The sequence below is a fragment of the Empidonax traillii genome, unplaced genomic scaffold, assembly GCF_003031625.1.
Source record: "Empidonax traillii isolate 1590-97213 ecotype Southwest subspecies unplaced genomic scaffold, ASM303162v1 scaffold48:size2401408, whole genome shotgun sequence".
NCBI classification, from domain to species: domain Eukaryota; kingdom Metazoa; phylum Chordata; class Aves; order Passeriformes; family Tyrannidae; genus Empidonax; species Empidonax traillii.
In genome coordinates, this window is record NW_020955241.1 from 615773 (window position 1) to 638400 (window position 22628).

General features: G+C 37.4%; 1 protein-coding gene across 2 annotated transcripts in view; it reads right to left on the reverse strand.

The window, feature by feature from the left end:
- TENT4A (terminal nucleotidyltransferase 4A) overlaps nt 1-22628 on the reverse strand; it is a 58574-nt gene that overhangs the window by 24808 nt on the left and 11138 nt on the right. For both annotated transcript variants that reach the window (XM_027878949.1, XM_027878948.1), the window contains exons 2-8: nt 19281-19404; nt 17510-17556; nt 16523-16643; nt 14871-14978; nt 14048-14176; nt 12769-12982; nt 6531-6657 (exon numbers count right to left, since the gene is read on the reverse strand). In XM_027878949.1, coding sequence (XP_027734750.1) covers nt 6531-6657; nt 12769-12982; nt 14048-14176; nt 14871-14978; nt 16523-16643; nt 17510-17556; nt 19281-19404 — 870 coding nt within the window. The remainder of the gene's footprint in view (nt 1-6530; nt 6658-12768; nt 12983-14047; nt 14177-14870; nt 14979-16522; nt 16644-17509; nt 17557-19280; nt 19405-22628) is intronic.

A 22628-nucleotide genomic window follows, 5' to 3' on the forward strand; every position in this document is an offset into this window, starting at 1 on the left:
TCAGACTACCTTTATTAGGTTGTTTCATAGCAACGCTTTAAAAAGTATCACTAATTCTCCTACTGTCATAGGGATTACTATTTCATGCAAGACCAAATATCACATTCCATGTTAGTCTTCCAACTTTAAAGACATGTCACCATTACTACTAAAAAAGTCACTCCAGCATTTTAAGGAAACATTGAACCAAACAACATCATCTAAGTTACAAGTCCAGTAGCTGCAGATGGGCCACCAGGACAGAATGCATGTCATCCACCATGCTACCTATGGAATGTAAATAAAATGATGCCCAATGGAAAAGATCATCTTGTATTTTTACATGCAGAATTAGAAGTGTGATTGTCACCACTCAGCAATTAAAGATCTGGGTTATAATAGGTAATTCTTTGGGAATTGCAGTTCAATAGCTAAGTAGAGCACATTAGGAAAAGGACAAATAAGCCAGAGGATTACATTTTGTTAATGTATGCTCCCATTATGTAACAGCATTTTAAATACTCAATGCAGTTCTAGTTTCTCAGTCTCAAAAAGGAAGTTGAGCAAGAGGAGACAGAATGAAGACAGGGATGACCAAAACTGCAGAGACTCGGCTGTGGCCCTAAAGCTGCAGTTCCCAAGACAGCAATGCTAATATGGGAGTCAAACATATACTTGCTGGGTCTCTTCAGCACCAGAATAGGGAAGGAAATCTTGCAGTTAAGAAGTTTCATCTGAGAATGCCTTCAGAAAGAGCTGAGCTTTTATTCCAGGACAACTTATAAATTTCACAACTACCACCAGCTCTGGTCTTAAAAAGTGAAAAAGTGGCCGAATAACACAAGCTCTTAAAACATATAAGGAGTTCACCAAGGCTGGTATTTTTATCAGACTGGGTGACTGATACACCAAAATGCCTGCTATCAAATAGGTGTAATGGGTGAAACTACTGCTACATCAACAACTGTGTCAGCATTGCACATAGAGAACTGAGGAATATGTTCTATCACCAGTTCCTTTCAAACAGCATAGAGATCAAATACCTAAACTCTAATTTTTTGTGGGAAAAAGGAAATTCACCAAGTTATAAGGTCAGGAGTTCAAAAGCAGATCCATGTTACATTTCTTGTACAGCAAAATTAAAAACATTCATTATGAGACATCAGAAACTGAAAAGTGACTGAGGCTATACTGTCATATACTTAATGTAGCAGCAAAGAGGAAGCAAGTGTGATCAAACCAGACACTGATCTCAAAGAATACTATTTCCTATGTATGGGACTTCAGCATATACATGGGTTCAAAGAACAAGTTTTTATATAAGCATTTAGAAGTTATGCTTAGGTCTGTTTTCACCACCAAAAATGCTTAGGAAAAAAAAAGCCTATTAATCTACCCTGCCTTTATTATGAGAAAACCTCACACTTTGGGGGCTTTTTATTTGACTGAGGCCAGAATTGCTATAGATGTACAAGACACATAATTCTTCAAAGATGCTTGGATGGAAGACATGGAAAGACTGGCTAATAAAATTAGACAGCTCTCCTGCGAGAGGTGCCTCTTTAAGGTTTTTCCCTTAATATTATCATATAGCAAAACCAGGAATAAGCTAGTTATATGTCTAGTATATTTTATAGTAAGAACTTAAAAGTTTCTCTTTTTACACACTGCAAGACCTTAGTTCACAGGGACACTTTCTAGCTGTCATTACAGCACAACTACTGTGCAAATCAATCTTAAGATCACTCTTAAAAGGTTCAGGTGGATAACATCAGTTTCAGTAAAATCAAATATGTAAAGCTCCAGCCAAGCTCCACATGAATGAGTCAGTAGCAGAGCATGAAAAAACATCAAGTCTGTGAGAGAACAGTCAAAATGAGTAAAATATCCCTGGGGTATTAAAAGTGCAAATTAATCTAAAAGCAAACTAAGGAGCACCTGAGAAGGATCCGGCTTGAGCAGGAGGATTAAAAAAAAACCCTCAAACCTCTACCCTGACAAATACTCTGCATAGGAGAAGTTGGTATTGCTGATACCTTTGAAGAGAAAGCAAGCATGCTAGTGACACCACCACCTTCAAGATGTGAAGCAAATGAAGAGCTGTTTCATACAGCACATTTCTCCTCTCTGTGTCAGCAGATCTGGCAGGCAAACTTTACATTCCTTTTGACAGCTCCCAGAGCTCCCAGAACTATTCTGGCCAACCAGTGGCAACCCAAACCTAACATACAAACCTGTCAGCAGTTAGATCAGTTGAACCATAAAAGAGACTAAGCAACTTTCTAAGCACAGAGATGGAAAGATCACTTTCTATATGGCTCAGACTACAGTTGTTTTGAAGACTCTCACCTGTAAATGACAAGTCCTCAACCTCCAGCCTGTTGGCATGACGGTCCCTTTCCCTCATCCACCTGCCCCATGTCTGGCACCATTAGAGAAGACTTCCAAAGTCTTACTTATCCTGAAGAGCACATGAGTGCAGAATCAAGTCTTCCATCCTCATTTCATATGACCTCAACTGCTTCCCAAATGTGACTACACAGCTCTTTAGAGATGCAGTCTGAGCATACATTGCTATATGGACTCTGCGACAGACCAGCATGTCAGCCAACATCCTGATCTGCAGAACATTCATATTAACCTAAGGATGCATCTTTGTCACAACCAGATTAGCATAATTGTGAAATGGCTCTTGACCCAAATGTGAACTCATTCTGCTTCTCTTGCTTCTGATCTGTCCATCAGTCACGTGCTGGATCAACTTCCTGACATGACAGAAGTGTTGAGATATTTGTTCTCAATCAGACCAGAGAGTCAATCTGACTTATCCTCTGACTATAGGATTGCTACATCTGATCCAAGGCAAGACTCAGACTGAGAAGAAAGGAAAAGCAGAGCTGACAGGAGACAGTCCAGAAACAGTTAGGCTAGACGAGGTATAATGTGAAATTACAGCTTAATATGGAGGCCATGGACAGGATGGTAACAGACAGTCTATTATTTCAAAGAAAATGAATCAATAAGCAAGAGCTTGTTGCCAAATATCTGCTAAGGTTTCCTGTGGTTTATCAAGAAACAGAATAGAAGTGGGAAAAAGGTCAAGACTCAAAACAGTGTGTCCAAAGAAGGGAGAGGAAACTGATGATGGGTGTAGAGCACACATCTTAAGAGGAGCAGCTGAGAGTTGTTTAGCCCCAAGGAGACTCAGAGTCGACCTTACTGCTCTCTACAATTACCTGAAAAGGGATTGCAGCCAGGTAGGGGCTGGTGGTCTCTCCCAGGTAACAAGGTACAGAACAAAAGGAAATGGCCTCAAGCTGTACCAGGGGGGGTTTAGATTGCATATTAGGAAAAATTTCATCAAAAGGATCGTTAAGCACTGGAACAGTTTGTCCAGGAAAGTGATGGACTTCGCATGCCTGGATTTAAAAGCTGTGCAAATATGGCACTGAAGGACATGGTTCAGCAGTGAATGCAGTGGTAGCTGGGTTAATGGCTGAACCCAAAGATCTTAGAGGTCTTTTCCAACCTAAGTGATTCTATGAAAACATCACTCCTCAGATTAAAGAAGTTAGTTCACTTCAGATAACACTCTTCCTAGAGACAGGCTACGGGAAAAGACCATAGTATGTGCTTCGAACAGCTTTAGTAACACCAATCCTTAAGCATAAGAATCTGTTCATAATTATATTTTAAAACTAGACTCACATCTCTGTGGCCCTAAATACTAAGAAAGCAATCACTACTTTCAATCATCTTGGCTGAAGTCAGAACACCAAACTTTACCTTGCATACAAGTTGTACAGATTCAAAATGGATCAGTCTCCTCATTTTCCTGCTAGGAAACTCCTTTTTTCCAAGATAACAGGAAGCTGTTTGCTCTAATAAAATCAACGAAACTGTCTATGAAACTCTCCTGAGCTGTTCTTGAAAGGGGATGGGTGAGACTGACTGGGGACAAAATAGCTTTGAGGTAATTTCTGTAGCTGTAAGAATTACTTTTTCCACCTGCAAGAAAGCTTTTCCATGACAGAAGGTAGCTTTCAATCCCCACTACACCTCAGATGTATTTGGAAGCTTAAATGACAATGGTGGCAAGAGTCATTCGAATCTATCCCCTATTATTCTGCAGGACTTGTTACTACAGAACATGGAGAAGGAAGAGGTCAATGCTGAAGGACTAGAACCTGACTTTTTTTCCCTGATGGGAATATAAGAAGCAGCAGAGAGCTAGAGAGCCTTAAATTAACTTAGCCATTTGGTCATTTGAGTTGGACTGACCCTGGAAGAGAATAATAACAGTCATCAAGAAATATCTGAAATCTACTGAGACTGCCATCTACACAGTTGAATTCTGTATGCAGAAACCTTTCCTGGAAAGAGCTGATATGAATTCAAACCCATCAGACAGCTCAAGAACAAGTCATTCCACTTAAGGAAAAGTTAGCCCCAATTAGGACAAAACCGAAAACAGCCTGGGCAGTTCAGCCTCCTGCAAGTTCTATCCTTTCAAGTACTCTTCATTTAGTCTCAATCCTTCTAGTAGGATATCATGTCATTGTTCTTAAAGGGGCCCATTTTTTATAGTTATATTATAATTCAGTCTACCCCCAACAAGCCTAGAACAGGGAAAAAAATTATCAGAATAAAGGGCTCCTGAATGGCTAGGCCAATAGAAATAGGTCAGGCCAACAGAAAAGTCTTGATACAGAGCATAGACCACTTGGTCTCACCGATGGAAGAGGGATCTGAAACACACCTGGATTACGCAAGAACACCAGGTTTAACTAAGAACCTCAGTTTCAAACATGGACTGTTGAGATTCCACAACAAAGCTTGTTACCAAACAGCTTATCATCCACCTACAGGTCCCTTGGCACTGACAAGACTGTGCTGGGGGAACTATTTGTATACATGACTTAATTGAATGCTGTTCCTCTCGTGACACCCCTGACAGAAAGGCAAGCCAGTGGCATGACAGGATCTGAAATTCAGACATCACTGGAACAGACAGCCCAGAGCTCACAGACAGGTCAGACACATGACACCTGAATGCTACTGCTTGGGACTGCTTCACAGGTTTGAAGCTATGACAAAATCCAAACATTTTCCCCTAATATAGTGAGAAGTGCAAGTACACGTGGAGTGCACATATTGATGACACCTGAAGCTTCTATTAAATGCACTACAAATATACTTTTTGATGTCTGTAATAAATACAGATACCTCACAACAGAATGACTATATCCTTCAGAGAAACACAGAAGTTAATGGAGGCCAGGACCCAAGACACTAGCAAAATTTCAGGAATCCCTAAGTTGTTCTACACAAAGTTTCATTTAGTATCAAGAATTGCCAGGCAATACACATTTAACAGACAAACCTTTAATCTATCTTAAAACAGCAGTCTCAACTGTCAGTGTGTAACACTGTACCACCCCCCCTGTACCTCCATCACAGTTCAGTCTCAACCTTTGTGAGTTTAATACCACTGAAAACCTAGAGGATTCACAGGCACTATTAAAGTACTGCCAGTTTTACACCCACCAGTGAAAGACAGCATTCACTTTGATGTAAACTTACGGCAGAAAAACCATTTCAACTTCCAATGACATTAATGCTGGAAGTGCACATCAGGACTAGAGTGAGTAGTCATATCAAGATAGTTTATATGACTTTTTACAGCCACACCTCCCTGTGATTAGCTGGGGAGCTCAAAGCCAGTGGGATTCTATGGAAGTTTCAGGGAAGACACATACTTTGATCTAGCCTCAAATTTATACTGAGGGTTAGAATAAAATATACCAGAGCAGACACACGAATGGAAATGTAACATGGCTGCCATGCCTTCCTTTTCTTTCTCCTCCCCCTTTCAAAAAACATCAAAATTGCAAGGGTGAGAGGTGAGAAAGTACCAGTTATACAGTGTTTCTATAAAAGACACTAAGAACTGCATTAAAAATGGTACGTCCTCAAATATGCTACTTTTAATGGCAGTCCTGACATTATGGTCAAACTGAACTGATTCTTTCAATATTTTTAATTATTTTTAATATAATACTTTTAATTCTTCTTTGAATTCTGAAATACCTATCAGGTCTTTTAAAACAGTTCATAGGGTCATGTATTAAAGAACTAGGAAATTCTTAGCCTTGTTGTCTAATTTTCTGTCTACACAGGCAATTTGATCACACACATTTCTTTCTGTCATATTATACATATACATCATACTAAACATTAAACCAGCAAACCTTCCCTTGAAATACTTTAAGCAGAATGTTTGAGGAAACACCAATTATCTTCTGGCTCCCTTCCACAAAATAACAGAATCTCATATTGGAGTCATCCTGGGTTTTATCACACTCTCTTCCTTTCAATGCTGTACATTGAGGCATTGCACTCTCAAATCCCTGGTCAGCTTAAATTTCTGTGCAGATTTCAATACAGCCACATTTAAACAATAAACAACAATATTCTTTTTATTGATCTAGACCCAAACATTCCTAATTGATTACACAGAAAAATGGATATTTAAAAAGTGAACTAATTACCTCTCAGAATCTCTATTTGGATATGATCTTGCAAGTGGTGATACTGCATGGCTAAGAACAATGTAGGCATAATCAAAAACTTGTTTCACTTGCATGGCACCGTAAGAACTTCTGCCAACGTCGTTTCCTGAAATAATGTGACAGTCATCAGATTATCTTTTTTTAGTATCAGTAACCAAAAAATTATTCATACTTAAAGCTCAGAAGCCTTAACAATACAGCCTAACTGTTCAAGCTGGTTATCCCATCCTAATCACATCGAGAACAACTGAGTGTGTCTATCTCAATAGAAGTTGACCTTAGAAATGACATTTAACATTATGCCTTCAGTTTACCACTTAAAATACTCCTGTACCAGTGCCTGAAGGAAACAGAGCACAGAGATCAGCTTTAAGCTCTTATAGCTGTCTTTCAAGAGTGAACCTACCCAGCTCAAAGTATCACGTCTCACTTACCAGTAGAGTTTCTGCAGGCCAAATTCAGTTTAAAATGACACTTGTGCAGCCACATTATCTTCACTGGGTCATATATACACTCATCAACCCTTATTTAACCTTATCAAAACTAGACATTAATAAACCAGCTCATACAGACTATCTCCACAGGATAAACCATTTGGTCAAAATCTATCACAGAGGATTCGAGAAGTTTGTACAGCATTGTTTTTTGATCAAGTTACTGGCACTCTCAACTGCTCTTCTTTAGGCACGAGTGACATTTAAACCAGAATTCCTTCCAAGTACAATGCCATGTGAGGAACTGCAGAAGTTAAGAACATGGTACAGTTTTTACATCAGTGAAAATGTACATAAATTTGATACCTTTGACTTTTGCTATTAATAGCATGAAACATGTTGGGGGGTTTTGTAGATTTATTTGGCACCAGACACCGAAAGTTCACTGTCAGCATTCAATTTAAGAAACACAAATAAAACTTCCTTCAGGTTGCATAAAATACAGATTAGGCCTTGAGTGGGTAGAAAACTTAGAGTGAAAGCTTCCCTCCTTCAGAATAACGTGTGAAATGCTGTGAGAACACTTGAGAGGGATGAACCACTGAGCACGATTCTTTTAAGCCTAAAAATCAGATCCGGGCCCATAATTAAAAGAAATTAATCAAAAATCTGCTTTGAAAATTGATGGGCAAAGGACAGAATCTATCCTTTGGAGGACTGAATCCAATGAGGCTCAATTTGACTTCAGAGGAATTCTTCATTCCCCTAAGCATTTTGTCCAGTAAGCCATAATAGACAAACACGCCAAGATCTGTCATCCGGGGAAAAAAAAAGAAAAACAGCCTTGATTTTACTACTTGACAACACATTTTAATCCTTCAAGATTCTACAACCATGATGCCATTCTAACAGAAAAGCATAATCGGTGAAAACGGACTGAGAACAAGAGCATTTTGGAAAAACACAACTTTTCCAGTAATTTACATGGTCAAATAAAAACTGAAGAAATACTTCCTGAAGTATATAAAAATACTTTCCTGAAGTAACTGAGTATCTTGTTCTGAATGCATTGTTGCAGTATGCAGCAGCTACTAGCCTCAAAATTACAGAAGCCTCTCCAAATTAATAATTTACTATTGGACTGTATTCTGAAGTAGGAGCAGAGATTAATGTGGGCTTAGGACAGGGAATCTAGGAGGAGACATTGTAGTATTCTTCACAGAGGACTTCACAAAGAACTTAGTCCAAAGGCAGCTGAGAAGTGACCAGGGTACTTCAGTGGTCAAGAAATCAGAGCAGAAAATGTTAATTCTACTAGAATAGCAATGATTAATTCAGTATAGGTTTCTCAGAAGCAGGACACTTGTATCCAGCAGCAGTTACCACATAATGGCACTGTTGTGCCAGCAAAAGAAATCATAAGCCTTCCCTAATCCACTTAGAGCATACTAAGGCAGTTCAGTTTAAATCAGCCAAGTTGTATTTGAGTCACAACTGAAGCAGAGTTGAGAACAGAGGCAGAATAGTTCATGCCTAGGTTCCTGGACTGCCTCACTCTGCACCTGTAATTAGTTCATAAAAGTGTCTGAATAAACAAGTCTTAATCAATTACACAGTCTGCAGAGCTTCTGATTTACACTGCAGCTGGAGCTACTGTGACCTGCACCAGTCAACTCTGAATAGATATGGCCCTACCTAATGAAGAAAACAGTATGTTAATGAAGCCAAAAGACTGCACATTTACATTTGCTGTCCTGAATAGATTTTCCTCTGAGAGATCACTCTTATTAGAGGATCGTGTCTTACAAAACTAAGCACCCTTCTTTTGTCACAATCTGGATTGCTCAGTTAAAGGATGTAACCCAAATGCTCTCACTCTTTAAAATAAAATGTACATACTTCAATCCTAAGATGTACATTAGCAGATAACAATGGTATGTGATTTCATGTATAATTCAATCCTTATTCTTTCTAACAAAGCTTTCATCCCCAAAGGTGCACGTCCAAAGTTTCTATCACTCACTAGCAGTATTACCACTCCTTTATCTGAAGCGGTTTTAAGAACACAGCCTGAAAAAGGTAAAGGTAAGACCACGATCTAGGACTAAAGCAGAGCCATTTAGGCTAAGCTATTATCTAATAAACACATTTTTGCAAGTTTCAGCATTAAAGAGGTTTTTTCAGATGCTAACTTCAATGTATTTGTGTATTTTTATAAACATGTTTTATACACACACATATATATTTGCAGGTTCTGATGACAAATAGCAGATACAGAAAAGTTGCAATGAGTAATTTTGGGCAGCCGCTAAGGCTAGGAGAGACAATCCCACCAACAGTTGTTGCCAATCTAATTACTTCTTGTACTTGATACCTATCAAGATACAGAAGCAAGAAACATCAAGCATAAGTCCTTTAAGTTAAAGAGTCTCTTTTCAAAGAAAATACATTGAATTTAAGGTTTCGAACTTTTGTTAGAGCCCATAGCAATTCAGAATGAAGAAAAAGGGATGGGAGGGAAGGGAGCAGTGGAGGTGGAACTCCAAGTTTTAAACGCTGTATTAAAGAGTAGCAATTTAGCTACTCTAACCACTGAATCTGAAACAAGATCAAAATCATTCCTGTTCTTAACGTCAGAAATAACTGAAGGACCTTGATAATCACCAGAATCCTAAAGGCATAAAATAATGTCTCCCTAACAGTGTGCTGCATAAGTGCCAAGCTTGTTTTACAACCACAGATTAAAAATTTGTCACCTGCAACCAAACAGCATACTGCTAGAATAACACCATACAAACCTTTCCAAGATGGTATTATCCACCCTGCTCCAACATATTCCCGTGAATAGACTTCTGACTGCCTGGCTTTGCAATTCTCCTAAATAAATCCTTTTACTTTTTATACATAAAAAAACAGGACAGTTGCTTCGAGAAATTGAAATGTTGCAGCTACAAGATGTTTATAGAAACTCCCTCCTTTGGAAAACACTAAGGGAATGATTTTCACCTCATTACTCTATCCTAGGACACTAACTCAAGATGAAAGATCTTACACTATGTAAAAAAATCAAGTAAAAACAACTACTTCAAAATGCATCACCAGTAGGTTAGTCTGATAACTCAAATCCATATTTCAGCACTTCCCACTTAAAGTGTGGATTCCTGACATCTTTGCTGGAATCTTGGTTCTCAAATCACACAAGTTATCATTTTCTAGCACACAGTAATCAGTCTTTGAAAATTTCAGAGGAAACCCTGCAGCATCCAAAGAATTCAAGCAAAAACCCATTGTGACCAAAACAGGAACACAATAGTTTGATGCCTGTTCCTTCTAAATCCAGAAACCAACAGAAGGTACTAAGCGAGTAGAACTGAAGTATCATATCCTTCTGATGATGCCTTCCATCTGTTAGGCAGACATCACCATTCCAAACTGAAGAAAATACAGTTCCTCCAACTTAAAGGAACTAATCCCACTAAGTGTGTTCCTGTCCCCTACAAGACTGCTCAAAGCTATTCTTAAGAATTACACCCTTCAGTATCCCCTTGCTGAACTAGTGCATAAACTCACAGGAGGGACTTTAACAAAACTTTAAAAAAAATTACAAGTCTGTGGTTTTGTTTTTTTTTTTTTTTTTATCCCCGTACTTTTGGTCTCATTTTTGGATTACAAAGTCATTTCTTGAAGTCTTCTTCCAAGACTCAACTGGAACTTCAGAGACAGTTGTAATCAGGCTAAAAAGAAGGATTGCAAAAAGATTAAAGACTTGTGCATACAGTGCAAACACAGGTTTGCAAGGGCAAAACTGTGTAACAGCTTATGCTAATTTAAGTCAAGAGACATCTGTATCCACTCTACCAGAATACTTGTTCCCATCTCCTTCACAGTTTTGCCACTAGCCCTCACAGAGTTAGACACTGAGTGGATCTCAACGCAAACTAATCAGAAATGATGACTTGTCAACTGGGCAAGGACCTGAATCCTTGGAAAAGTTTTTAGTACTGGGACAGAAGGAGGAACAGAACCAAACTAATCAGCAGAATTCTTGACATTATCTACATACACTTGACAGGTAATTTGAGATACTGTAAAATAAGTGATTAAGTCTAGATGTAAGGAGGCTGCACTCGTGCAATCTGATTCAAAGAATCATCCTCTATGTTCTATATCATTTTCCTCCTAGCTACATCAGGTAAGTTCTGAAGGTCTATATTAGCTGCCAGAAAATATTCCTATGGGACACAGTGGTCAGATAACTTCAAGCTATTGTCAGCTTTCATTTTCATTGCCAAAACACTATCTTCTGTAAGAATTACATTATCTCAGCCCATATAAACTCCTCTAGAATTTAATTCCTACCAACTCCTTGACAGCACACAACTAAGTACCTTTTTTCCAAACTATAGTTCTTCACTGCTGCAAGATTTATACCAGGAAGAACAGTTCAGAGCCAGTATTGGACCTAAAATTTATTTTTTCTTCTCCAATGCACTATTAGCAGTGATTAAAACATAGTGAAGCATATGCAATATCTTCTCCTTCAGTCCTCAGCAGACAGGAGGAGAACAGAACTGGAGGGCAGCAGATGTTTTTGACTTTAAACAATTGTGGCTCATGCTGCTATTCAAACAGATCTTCAGGCAACTAAATACAGAGCTCCTGAAGGAAATCTCAATGATATGATGGTAGTTCTGCAAAATCACACCTACTCCTGGCCAAGTACAAGAATCACAATGGACCAAAACTCAGAGCTACTAACATACAAGATATGTGGTTAGACAAATGAGTATCATGCGTTCTAAAGAACTATGAATATTCAACATATTGGGTATTTCACAAGGTGCCACTTCAGCTCCTGATCCATGGTATTTGCTTTAAAAGTGCTGTACATAAGCAGTCTACGCACAGGATGTGACACTATAGAGCTTGAGTGCCAATTACATTCTAGAAATACTAATGCTGAAGTCCAAATTAACTGAAAATTGACTTTATTAAAACTGTTTTGGAATTTTAGCTACTTGCAACAGTCTAAATAGAATACAAACTGAGTACTTTAAAGCCGGAAATGTTTTTGAGGCTCTCAGCCAAAATTAATCTTGATTATTTTGAAGGTTACTGAATCAAAACCAAATCTTTAAAAAAAATAATTGTATGTTAGTTACTTTCAAAAGTACATGCAACCACAACTGGCATTCTCTAAAGGTCCCTTTAGAGGACTGCACAGAAGCCAGTTATGCAAACCACTCTGCACCTCACCACCAGCCGGGCCCCTGCTGTATATTTATGGATACACACCCATGTTCCTATGTGGTCTCTATGGCACCACTCTGCAGGACAGATACCTCATCTGGGGCATTTTTTCCCATATGGTATGATTTACCTGAAGTATGGCAGCACAGACTGTGGTGGGAAATGCTCCAACTTCCATTCTCATAATGAACAACGGAGAACTGTTCCTACTAAAAAGCCCCCTCCCAGCATTTCATGGACTTCTTCCTTTCACTACCTCTCAGTGCTGTCAGGGACTCTTATTATATGCTCAACACAGTTCTGAACCTCCAATGCATTATGCAACTGCACTGTTTGCATGCAATCCATTAATTCAGGTTATGAATCTTGGAAGACTTCAGGTCCCTATCTCTTAGCCCTTCTCCTTAACTGTACCTCTATACCAGCAACAGTCTTCTCAGTGCAGCTTCTTAACTTGTTTGACAGACTAACAATCTGTGAGATCACAAGTTGAGCCACAGCCCTGGAATATTGCAAGAAGTATACAGTCTTACCAGGCAGGAGAGGATCTTCAATACATAGCATGGATGGTCTGTATCCATTAGTCATGACTTTCATGATCTCTTCTTTGGCAATATAGGCACCTCCATTTTTTATTCTAATACCAGTTTTCAAGTAGTTAAAGTTCCTTCCATAGAGTTCAAAAAATTCTATTAGAAGCATTCCAAGGTTTTCATCAGCTCTTCTGGCATCAATTCTTGGATGTAGCTGTGACAAAATAGTTTCTGATTGTTAAAAATTATTATTTTTCAGACCATAAACAGAGGGCAACAAAAAGTTTTCATTTAAACAGCTGAGTATTATTTTAGAGAAGTCCAAACTCAGTCATTCCTTCTTCATGTATTTAAACTACTCTCACATAACCGAGAGGGGGCAGCACTTCAGCAGTATCTGGAAGCCAAAGAATTCTTTCAGCCTTCCTCTTGTGGTTTTTTGAAGCTTAGGGAATTCTTTCCCCTAAGGCAAAAGCAATAAAGAAGTATCGCTTCTACTAAATCACAGCTTAGTATATACTAATTTTTGTAATTAGTTAGTAACAAAGTAATACCCGATTTTTCACAGAAAATCCATCCCTCAGTGTTTTCAGAAGGAGGGGCAGAAGCTATCTGCCCCAACTGAAATACAATTCTTATCTCCATATATTATATTTGGTATATAAAATCGATAGTAATATTTCAATCATCATCAGCAGCAGAGAATACCTAGTTTTTCCATCACCACAGCTGCCAAGAGATGCTAACTCTGTACTTGTTCATACCTGTAGGAAGCTTACTGTCACAAAAATTTACTGGAAGGCATTGTGACTCATTTGTAACATTGTAACTCAGTTATTTCATCACTTATGTACAGCATCTGCCAGTCTTAGGCATGTCAAGACCTAAACAACATAATTAAAATTGGATTTCATAATTTTTAATAACCACTGAAATCAGTTACACTGCACATTCAGTATCAAGAGTCTAGGAAGCAACACATGAACTGTATCCTGGCAGATTTACTCAACACCATTAGGTATAATTAGGCAACTCCATTCAGGTACAGACAGCAATGTCTTTCACAAGACTCCTGCTGCTGTTTCACTTCACACAGGGAAGAGAAGTTCTTTGATGTTTGAAAGGTGGTCCATAGGAACTGCCAACAGTCAAACACTTAGAGCCATAACAAAGCTGTGCATTGTGAGGGGAGGTCAGAAGAAACAGTACAACAAAAGGGCAGAGGTACAAAAATCAAAATATTTTAAAGAACATAGAAACAAATAAGGAACAGACTTACCTGCAGGAAACTAATTGCCATTAAAATTAGGCTGTAAGAGCTAATTCCACCAGTAAAAACTTCATTCAAATCCCTCTGAAGGAGGAACTGTTTTAATACTAAAATTAAGTAAGGCAGCAAAGAATATTTCTGCAAAGCAAAATAAGTCTTATCAATTACAATGTCAACATCCCAAAACAAATAAAGAACTACACAATATCAACATACAAAAATTAATCTAATACAAAAGCATTTTCAGTGATGTCCTATAAAGTGTTTCTACAGGAAGAACTGAAATATGCCTTTTTTTTTTTATTCTAGAAGCTGATGAATAGACTTCAACTCTCATTTGATCAAAGAGATTACATATAAAATTTATTCTCCCCCTTAAACATTAAGATTATTATATCCTTCTTTGAATGCCAGTGTCACTATAGTCAAAACTTTCAATCTGAATAATATTTTTACTAAAGAGCATAAAAGGATACTTTTAAGTATGTAGCTACAGAGGAATTGGTTTATGGAAGTTTAGCAAGACGGTATTCATAATCAAGCATAACTCAAATTCAAAGTAAGCAAACCTTGAAAACAGACTTCCTTTAGAAGCAAAGTTTAGTACCTATCTGCAGATCTAGACATGATTGTAAAAGTCCTTTCAGTGTACAGGTTTATCCAGGCAAACACCTAGCACTCAAAGGGAACATGGAATAGATACCAATAGAAATTAAAACACCCATGTTTAATTAATGAAAATAGTCTTCAGCAGTAAATTTTCAAGCCATACTAAAAAAGGTTAGCTAAGCATCTAAGCACATCCTTGGTAAGTAGTATAACATTCTGGTACCTTCATGTACTCCTTGATAAATCGAGCTGCCTTCACACCAGTTTCTACATTAAAACTGATATCAACTTTCACTTCTGTCTCCTGGTCAGTAAGTTTTATTATTGGTACCTGAAAAGATTAAAAAAATTATCAATCCCCATAAATATAATACTGGTGCTATTCTCTAACTTACTTGAGATACAGAGATACTACCAATGCAGACTAATGCAACTATCAAATCTGTCTTTTTGAGAAGAGGTAACAATCCTAACTTGACTGACAAGTAAACACATTTTAGTTTGGTCATTAAAAACATGCACATGTACAATTGCATTAACTTACAATCCCTGTTACACCCACAGCTGTTGGACATCTGCCTTCGTAGCTGCAATACCAGTGTTTTGTAAAACAACTAAGTTTATTTAATTTAATGACTCACTCCTGCTAATAGATGTTCTAACCTCATAACCTGTGGGAACTGAAGTTCTCTGACACAGCACTGCGCCGTTCACTTGCTAAATGATAGAAGACTAACCTAGCAGAAAGCAATGTGTGTTGGTTTATCAAGCTGAACTGGTTCACTGTAGTGTCAAATGAAAGCCAGATGAGATAAAGCAAAGCAGGAGTAGCAATATAGCAGCAATGAATTATTACAGAATGACTGAATATGTAGTTCAGCCTCACACCATCACCTGGAAAGCAGTATCTTACAAAACCATCTCAAATCATAACCTGAACTTCAGCTGATATTTGCTTTAAATTAAACTTCATGTATTTTTAATCTGAAATGGAAAATCAAGAAGAGTAGATGTATAGCATCATCTTATACCAACAGCAGAAGAAATAAAATAAGGAAGGCCAGTAGAATTGTAAGCCTAACCTACTGCCATTTTCCATCACTAACTGGTAACACAGATTCTGAAAATCCCATTTGTTCTCAAGTAAACCAAAGACTACCAGAGTTACTGTTATATACTGATGCTCCAGTGGAAGCCACAAGAATATTCTGGACCTAAAACAGCCTGTTTTGGAGACCACAAAGCATAGAGCTTGTTAACAGAAGTTTTGAATACTCACCTTAGTCCCCTGAAAAAAACATCACTAGCTCACTAATATAAATTTCTCATACTTTAAGTTTTTAACATATTCAACATGATTTGTTAGGCTTTCAAGACAGATGCAAAAGATAATACTCATCAGTTTCACAGATTAAATAAAGCTCTCAAGTAGCATATTTTGAAAGGGAAAAACAAATGTTAGGTTTGGAACATTTTACTATGCCATTAGAAACAAGACAACCTGAAAATTGTCTTTCAAGATAGACAGCTTTAGTTAGTGCTCTGTGGGTAAACAAATTCCCCTCAAAGGTCAGTGGAAAAACATTATGCTAATAGCCAATTTATGTTACTGGATATTTTGCAAATACTGCCCTTCAGATCCTTATTGACAACATAAGCACAAGGTATGGCCTTCCAGCAAACATAGTACACAATTACCACTGTCCGTGTAAAAGACTACATGTTATTGCTAAGCACATACAGATTCTACTGAAATCTTGTTCAGAGACCTTAAGGAAATTTAATTTGCTTCATGAATTAAAAACACTATTTATCACCAACACCTTAAGGGGCCTGAAGGTTTTTTAGTTCAGTATTCCAAAGACTATTACTTACCGTAGCTTTATCAAGTACTTTAATGGAATATGGTTCAGCCACATTGTGTTTTCTTAGTGCTTGCTCCAGCAGCTGTAAAGGAGGCCGTTCCCATTTCCCAAAAACAACCAGATCAATATCACTAGACAAAAAGAACACAGTATGAAATCCATTAAGTCTAAAGCATAATACACCACCAAAAAATATGGTAAAATTGGCATGCTACATATCACGCAACAGAGTGATCATTTTGCAACTTGTAATTTAGGTTCCCAATTAACTCCTTTTCAGACTGTTAAGCAAGAGAGTCTACTGCGCTCTAGGACCCAAAGCAGCATTCTACTTTTTTGCTTCCACTTCTTTGATGAGTTCTTTGAGCTCCTCTCCCTTTTACCTTTCTTGCTCCCTCCTCTCTAACTACCACAGCCTAATTCTATCCCTCATCTATATATCCATATTGACAAGCACATTAATAGTCCAAACAATTTTTATCAGTGATTGCTATTCATAGAAATGAAATTTTCAGTGCTTTCCTACTGAAAATTTAATCAATGCAAAGACAACACAGTCTTTTAGACAGAGCTACGCAGGTTTTCCATATCCATCCTTTGAACCATTAAGCAATCTAAACAAATTAACACATTTTGCTCTCCAAAATGTTGAAAATACACCACAGTGATGACTCTTTCAAGTTTACAAAGTAACTCTGTGATAAGTGACACACTCTCAGTAATTCATCTTATTTAACAAAACAATCTTTACACAGTAAACAAACATTCATTTTCACTGTATGTCTACAAGGGTCAATAAGTAAATAGAGCAGTATGATGCATTAAAAAAACTTATCGTAAATCTTGGAAGTTCAAAAGCTTTTCCCTTTGTCACATTAAACACTAGACCAAAGTTTGACTGAAAGTGACAGGTTTACTCATTCCTATCTAAACTCTTCTTTGAAATTTACCATTTCTCTAAAAGAAAAACTTTACATAAAAGTAAACTATTACTTACCTAGTTGGAAGATAAAGCCCTGTACTAAAGCTGCCAAATATCTGGACCTGAAAAAAACAAAAAAAAACACACCAAGGAAATATCTTGTAATTATGAAGGATTACTTTATTTAACTTTCAGAAGACAATATACTTCTCAACTTGTTAAGGATATAGTCTATATCCTTAAAGTACTATACACTATGTTAAGCATGTATGAATATACTTTTTCTTACACAGGCAACTTTAGAGGAAATTTGACACTTTTTAAACATGAAATAAATACCAATCCTGCTAGCAGAGCTCAGATTTAAATAAATGCTTCTTGCTATTTATTTCCAGTTCAACAGCTTTTATCACTTCCCTTCCTTCCTGCTTCCTTTTCTCCTCACAGGACAGCTCTACTGAAATTGGAAGAGTTTAAGGGAATAAATTTTCCAAATTTTAGGTTTAAAAAACAGCATACAATTCAGATAAATACTCCAGACTTTACTGTTAAGGACAACTATGAAGTAGCAGCAGATGTCTTCGTGTGGAAAAGCAGGAGATACATCCACAGTCCATATCAAATACTTTTAGTATGCTTCCAATCTAAAGAATTGAGACCTTCTTCACCCTCTGACAGAGCAGAACACAATATCTAAGTTCACTTCTTTCTTCCTATGAAAACATTGGGCAGCACTAGGCCATTTCAGTGTTTCTATCTATTTCCACAAGGCAGAAAAGTCTTACACGGGTAAGGATGAAGCAGATGAGCTTTACAGTGTCTTTAGCTCAGTGCTGTGGCCAGAGGCTTCACTCTTTCCCACAGGAGGGTATGAAATCACAGTGATCTGAAGCATTTTTCTGCTTATAAATGAAACAGTTACTATCTAGTAATTACGAAGGTGATGCTAGAGATATAGTTCTTTTTAGACAATACATTCTTTTTGGATGGCAAACTTAAACATTGGGTAACAAAATGTTTGAAATTACACCAACTTTGGCTGCAAAGTATCTCAGAGAGTGCAATTTTCCCATTAAAGTAGGGCTAAAGTAACCCCCTGAATGTCAAATTCATGAAGAGTACCAAAAAAAACCCCAAAATCTGTGTTTAACTGCTCTTTTGTAAAATATTTTTATTTACAAATATCCACAGTCTGGACTCCTTATAGCAACAGACACAGAGGTAGTCAGGCTCACTTTAACATTCAAAATTAAGTTATAAGACAATCAATTCACAGAATCAACCCGGTTGGAAAAGACCTCTGAGATTGAGTCCAACCCATAACCCAGCATCACCCTATCAACTAGACATGGCACTCAGAGCCACATCCAGTCTCTTCTTAAGTACCTCCAGGGACAGTGAATCCACCACCTCCCTGGGCAGCCCATTCCAATATCTGATCTGTTCCAACTGGAATGATCCCATTCCACTATCTCTCTCTGTAAAGAATTTCTTTCTAATGTCTAACCTAAACCTCCCCTGGCACAGCTTAAGACCATGCCCTCGTGTCCTACAGCTTTATTACTTCAAGAAATGCACTACTTAAAGTGGACAGCTCTTCACATTTCCAGTTCTCAAAATGAAAAAATAATCAGTAACCTTCATTAACCTGACATCTAGGTTTGAAGTTTCCCCCACTCTTTAAAATGAACTGCCAAATACTGTAAGAGCTGCAATATTAAGTCAATTGCCTTAAGTCTGAAGTATTATATGGTAATTTCTAAAACACTGAATGTAATAGCAAGGTTAAGTGAACCAAGCTCTACAATTTACTAGAGAAGCAAATCACAACTTAAATTACACTCACATCAGCTGTAGGCCAGAGATCTTTGATGACTGTTTCTATTCTTTTTACCACTTCTCTTCTCATAGCTGCTTCTTCAGGACGAGGGGACATGAAGTCATAGAAGTCAATTATTTCTTCATGCAATCTAAAGGAGAAAGTAGGATCAGTTATAGTGACAATTTAACTATTAGAACAAATTTTACCAGAAACAGGTCACAGGCTTTATTCAATATCATTCTTTAACCAAAAGACTCAGAACACTACCTCTAGTAGATATTTACTAAACTTCTTACTGGCTCAACATTAGAAGCCCAATTCAATTCCTGACTATGTTTATTTTCTTTAAAAAACAAAGTTGAATCTTAAAAACTACATAATGACACAAATGTGAAACAGTGCCAGAACAACTAAAATCTTCAAGTAGGTTTATTCTTCCAGCAGTTCATACTTTTGTGTATGTGCTAGCTTACACAGACTTGCAAACAGGCCACTGGCATTGATGCATTTTTGTGGAGGGCAATAAAAGGGATATTTGAGTATTTCTTGATGTGAAAATGCCCACTTGGACAAATGGGGATTCCTTTGACATTCAAGCCCTTTATTAGCCATTCATTCATACAGGAAGTAACCTTTCCACTGAATGCAGAGTGAGAAGCATTAAATATGTTCTCAAGTATAAAGTATTTTAATACCAGTGTTACATGAAGAGTTTTGACACTGGAACATTATATACCTATTAAGACCTCTTGTTTCCCATCTCCCAATACTATAGAACACTTATTGCCAAATTTCAGTTTTAAGGTGAATGCTTTTTTTTTTAGTGGAAAAGCATCAAGCTATGCCAAACAAAAAAAAATGCAAATAACTACCGCTGTGACATTTTACAAAGACATCTTTTGATGTTGACATATTTTTAATTTTCCTTATAATTTCTAACTCAAGAAACATACCTAGTCAACAATTTATTGAAATCCAAATATTGTCCTAAAACCAAAAATCAATCTATAGTTAATATACTTAGCCTTTCAAAAGTAGACTTTACAACTCCAAAAAACTCTTAATTCTTCACCTGAGACTTCTGAAACTCATTTTAATAGGTATTTCCCCCTTTAACAGATAACCTCCAAAAGATACACCTAATTTTTAAGTGTCAGAAATCCTTTCAATACACAAAGAGATTTTAGCAGCAAAGCACAAAGATACTTCCCAAAAGCATACATACTTAGAATTACTGTTTGCCCTTTCTCTGATCTTAAACGGAGTCTGGATCCATAAATGACTATTTAAGTACACTGCAGACTTAACTGATGTTTCAATCTGCTGATAAATCTACTTGATTCCAAAACTTTCGGGCAAGACAGAAAACGCAAACTAACCTGACCCTGCTTTGTTTATAGAAAGTATTCTAGGTCAAACTGAAGACTTCCTATTCTCCTGCCTATAAAAATCTGGAGTAAGTAGATACAGGGTGAAAGCAAGGAAAAGAAGGAAAGACAAAAGGGCAGCCATCCTTCCAAGCCTCCAATAATTTCCTTTTGCATAGTTTTGGGGTGCATCCCAATCATGATGCATATTAGCTCAAAGGATTTCATTGATTTTTCCAGGTCTTTTAGACCATTTATGCTTTTGTCATAATGGCATTCTATGAGAATTTAAGTATGCATCAGAATAAAGAGTGCTTTCTTTAAAACTGCTGCCTGGTAATGATTTTATCTGATGCTCTTTTTCTTGGGACAAAAAAAGTTGTTACTGGCAGCTCGTCTCAAAACATAACACTTCCCAGGTTCTCAATTCATATCCACTTGTCTCTATCCACCAACAGCTTTCCAAGCTACCAATCCTCATTGATTTCTCTCTCTTTACACAAAAGCAAGTCCAAAGTTTGATCACTGCTAACCTTCTTCAGTTTGTTTTGAGTTTGCACCACATTTTCTGACAGGTGGCAGAAACACACACAGAGTCAACATGGAATTCCGCCATTCAGTCTACGACACACACCTGTTTTCATTTCATTGTCCCTACATTTGCCAAGATTGATGCTGCTGCTTGATTATACAGCTGGTCTTTAAAAGAAATCATTATGAAGGAGCTTTAAGGTGTTTTCTGAACAAAACTACCAACATAAAGCCCACCCACTGGGTATATTCAGCCTGAATTATTTTTCTTCAGTCAAGATTCTGTATTTACTAAAATTCAACTTTACCAGCAATTTTATAATCTAATGAACAATCAAATTCCACTGCAACCATCTGCAGTCAGCTCTAGCTTTCTATTACCCTTTCTATCCTTTTCTCATTCATTTCTTCCCTCCAAGTATTTATGAAGATATGGAGCAACAGCATCGTGAGTAATTCTACTGGTAATCTTCCCTTATTATAAATTCAATAATTTATTCTTTCCTTTGGTTAGTTCTAAGCAGCTAACCCATAAGCCCAGCAAACCTCTATCTGTTAGGTTTTTACAAAGTCTTCAAAAAAGAATCTCAGAAACATCCTTCTGAATAATAAAAAAAAATCCAGCAGTTCTGTTATCAGACTGAACACAGGAACATAGATTAACAATTAATCCTTCCAGAAAATGAGACCTGCGAGACACAACTACCTTTATCAAAACATGCACTAGACCCTTTCTTTATGTTTGCTCATGCAAGCAAGGTCTGTTTTGTTATAGTATCAGCACCATCCAACCACTACAGGAGACATTTCTGGAAAAAAAAAATACATTTACAGTAGCCATCCTGTATTACGGGAGGAGAAAAAAAGGGATCCCAGCTCCCCTATGCACTGCAGCCTCTACCATCCACAGCCCAGCCTTCCAAAAGCAGCCCCTAGTGTGTCAGTGAGCTCAAGAAAAATAGCCAACACATAAGCGCTCTCCCTTCAATGCCCCCCTGAGCTTCTGTTCAGATGATTAACAGTCACAATTCTTAATCATACCATGAAAGAATAATATCACCCATCAGTAGTCTACATTTTCTTCCCTGATCTACCTTGTAACATGAAGTCAGCTTCATTATTTTTCACTTTGTACTGGCAAGACAGTACCTCTTTTAACGATTCAGTCTGCATGGGACAACAGCAAAAGGCTAGATAATCAAAAATCGTTTAGAGATCAAACTATACTCATGGCTAATTCCTCTGAAATTATTTGGCATATACTACAAGACATGACTGTACAACAAGTATCATTCTTCTGACTGGATTTAAACACTTCCTGAAATTTAAAATGACAGTTGCCTGGAGTCAAAGAAAGTTCTCAAAAGTATCTTAAGTCCTCCTCTGACAGAAGGTAATGCAATTAGTTCACTTTAATTCCTACTACATGATCTGACTTCCCCCAGGTGCCCTTTCATGTCTCTCTACGAGCCCT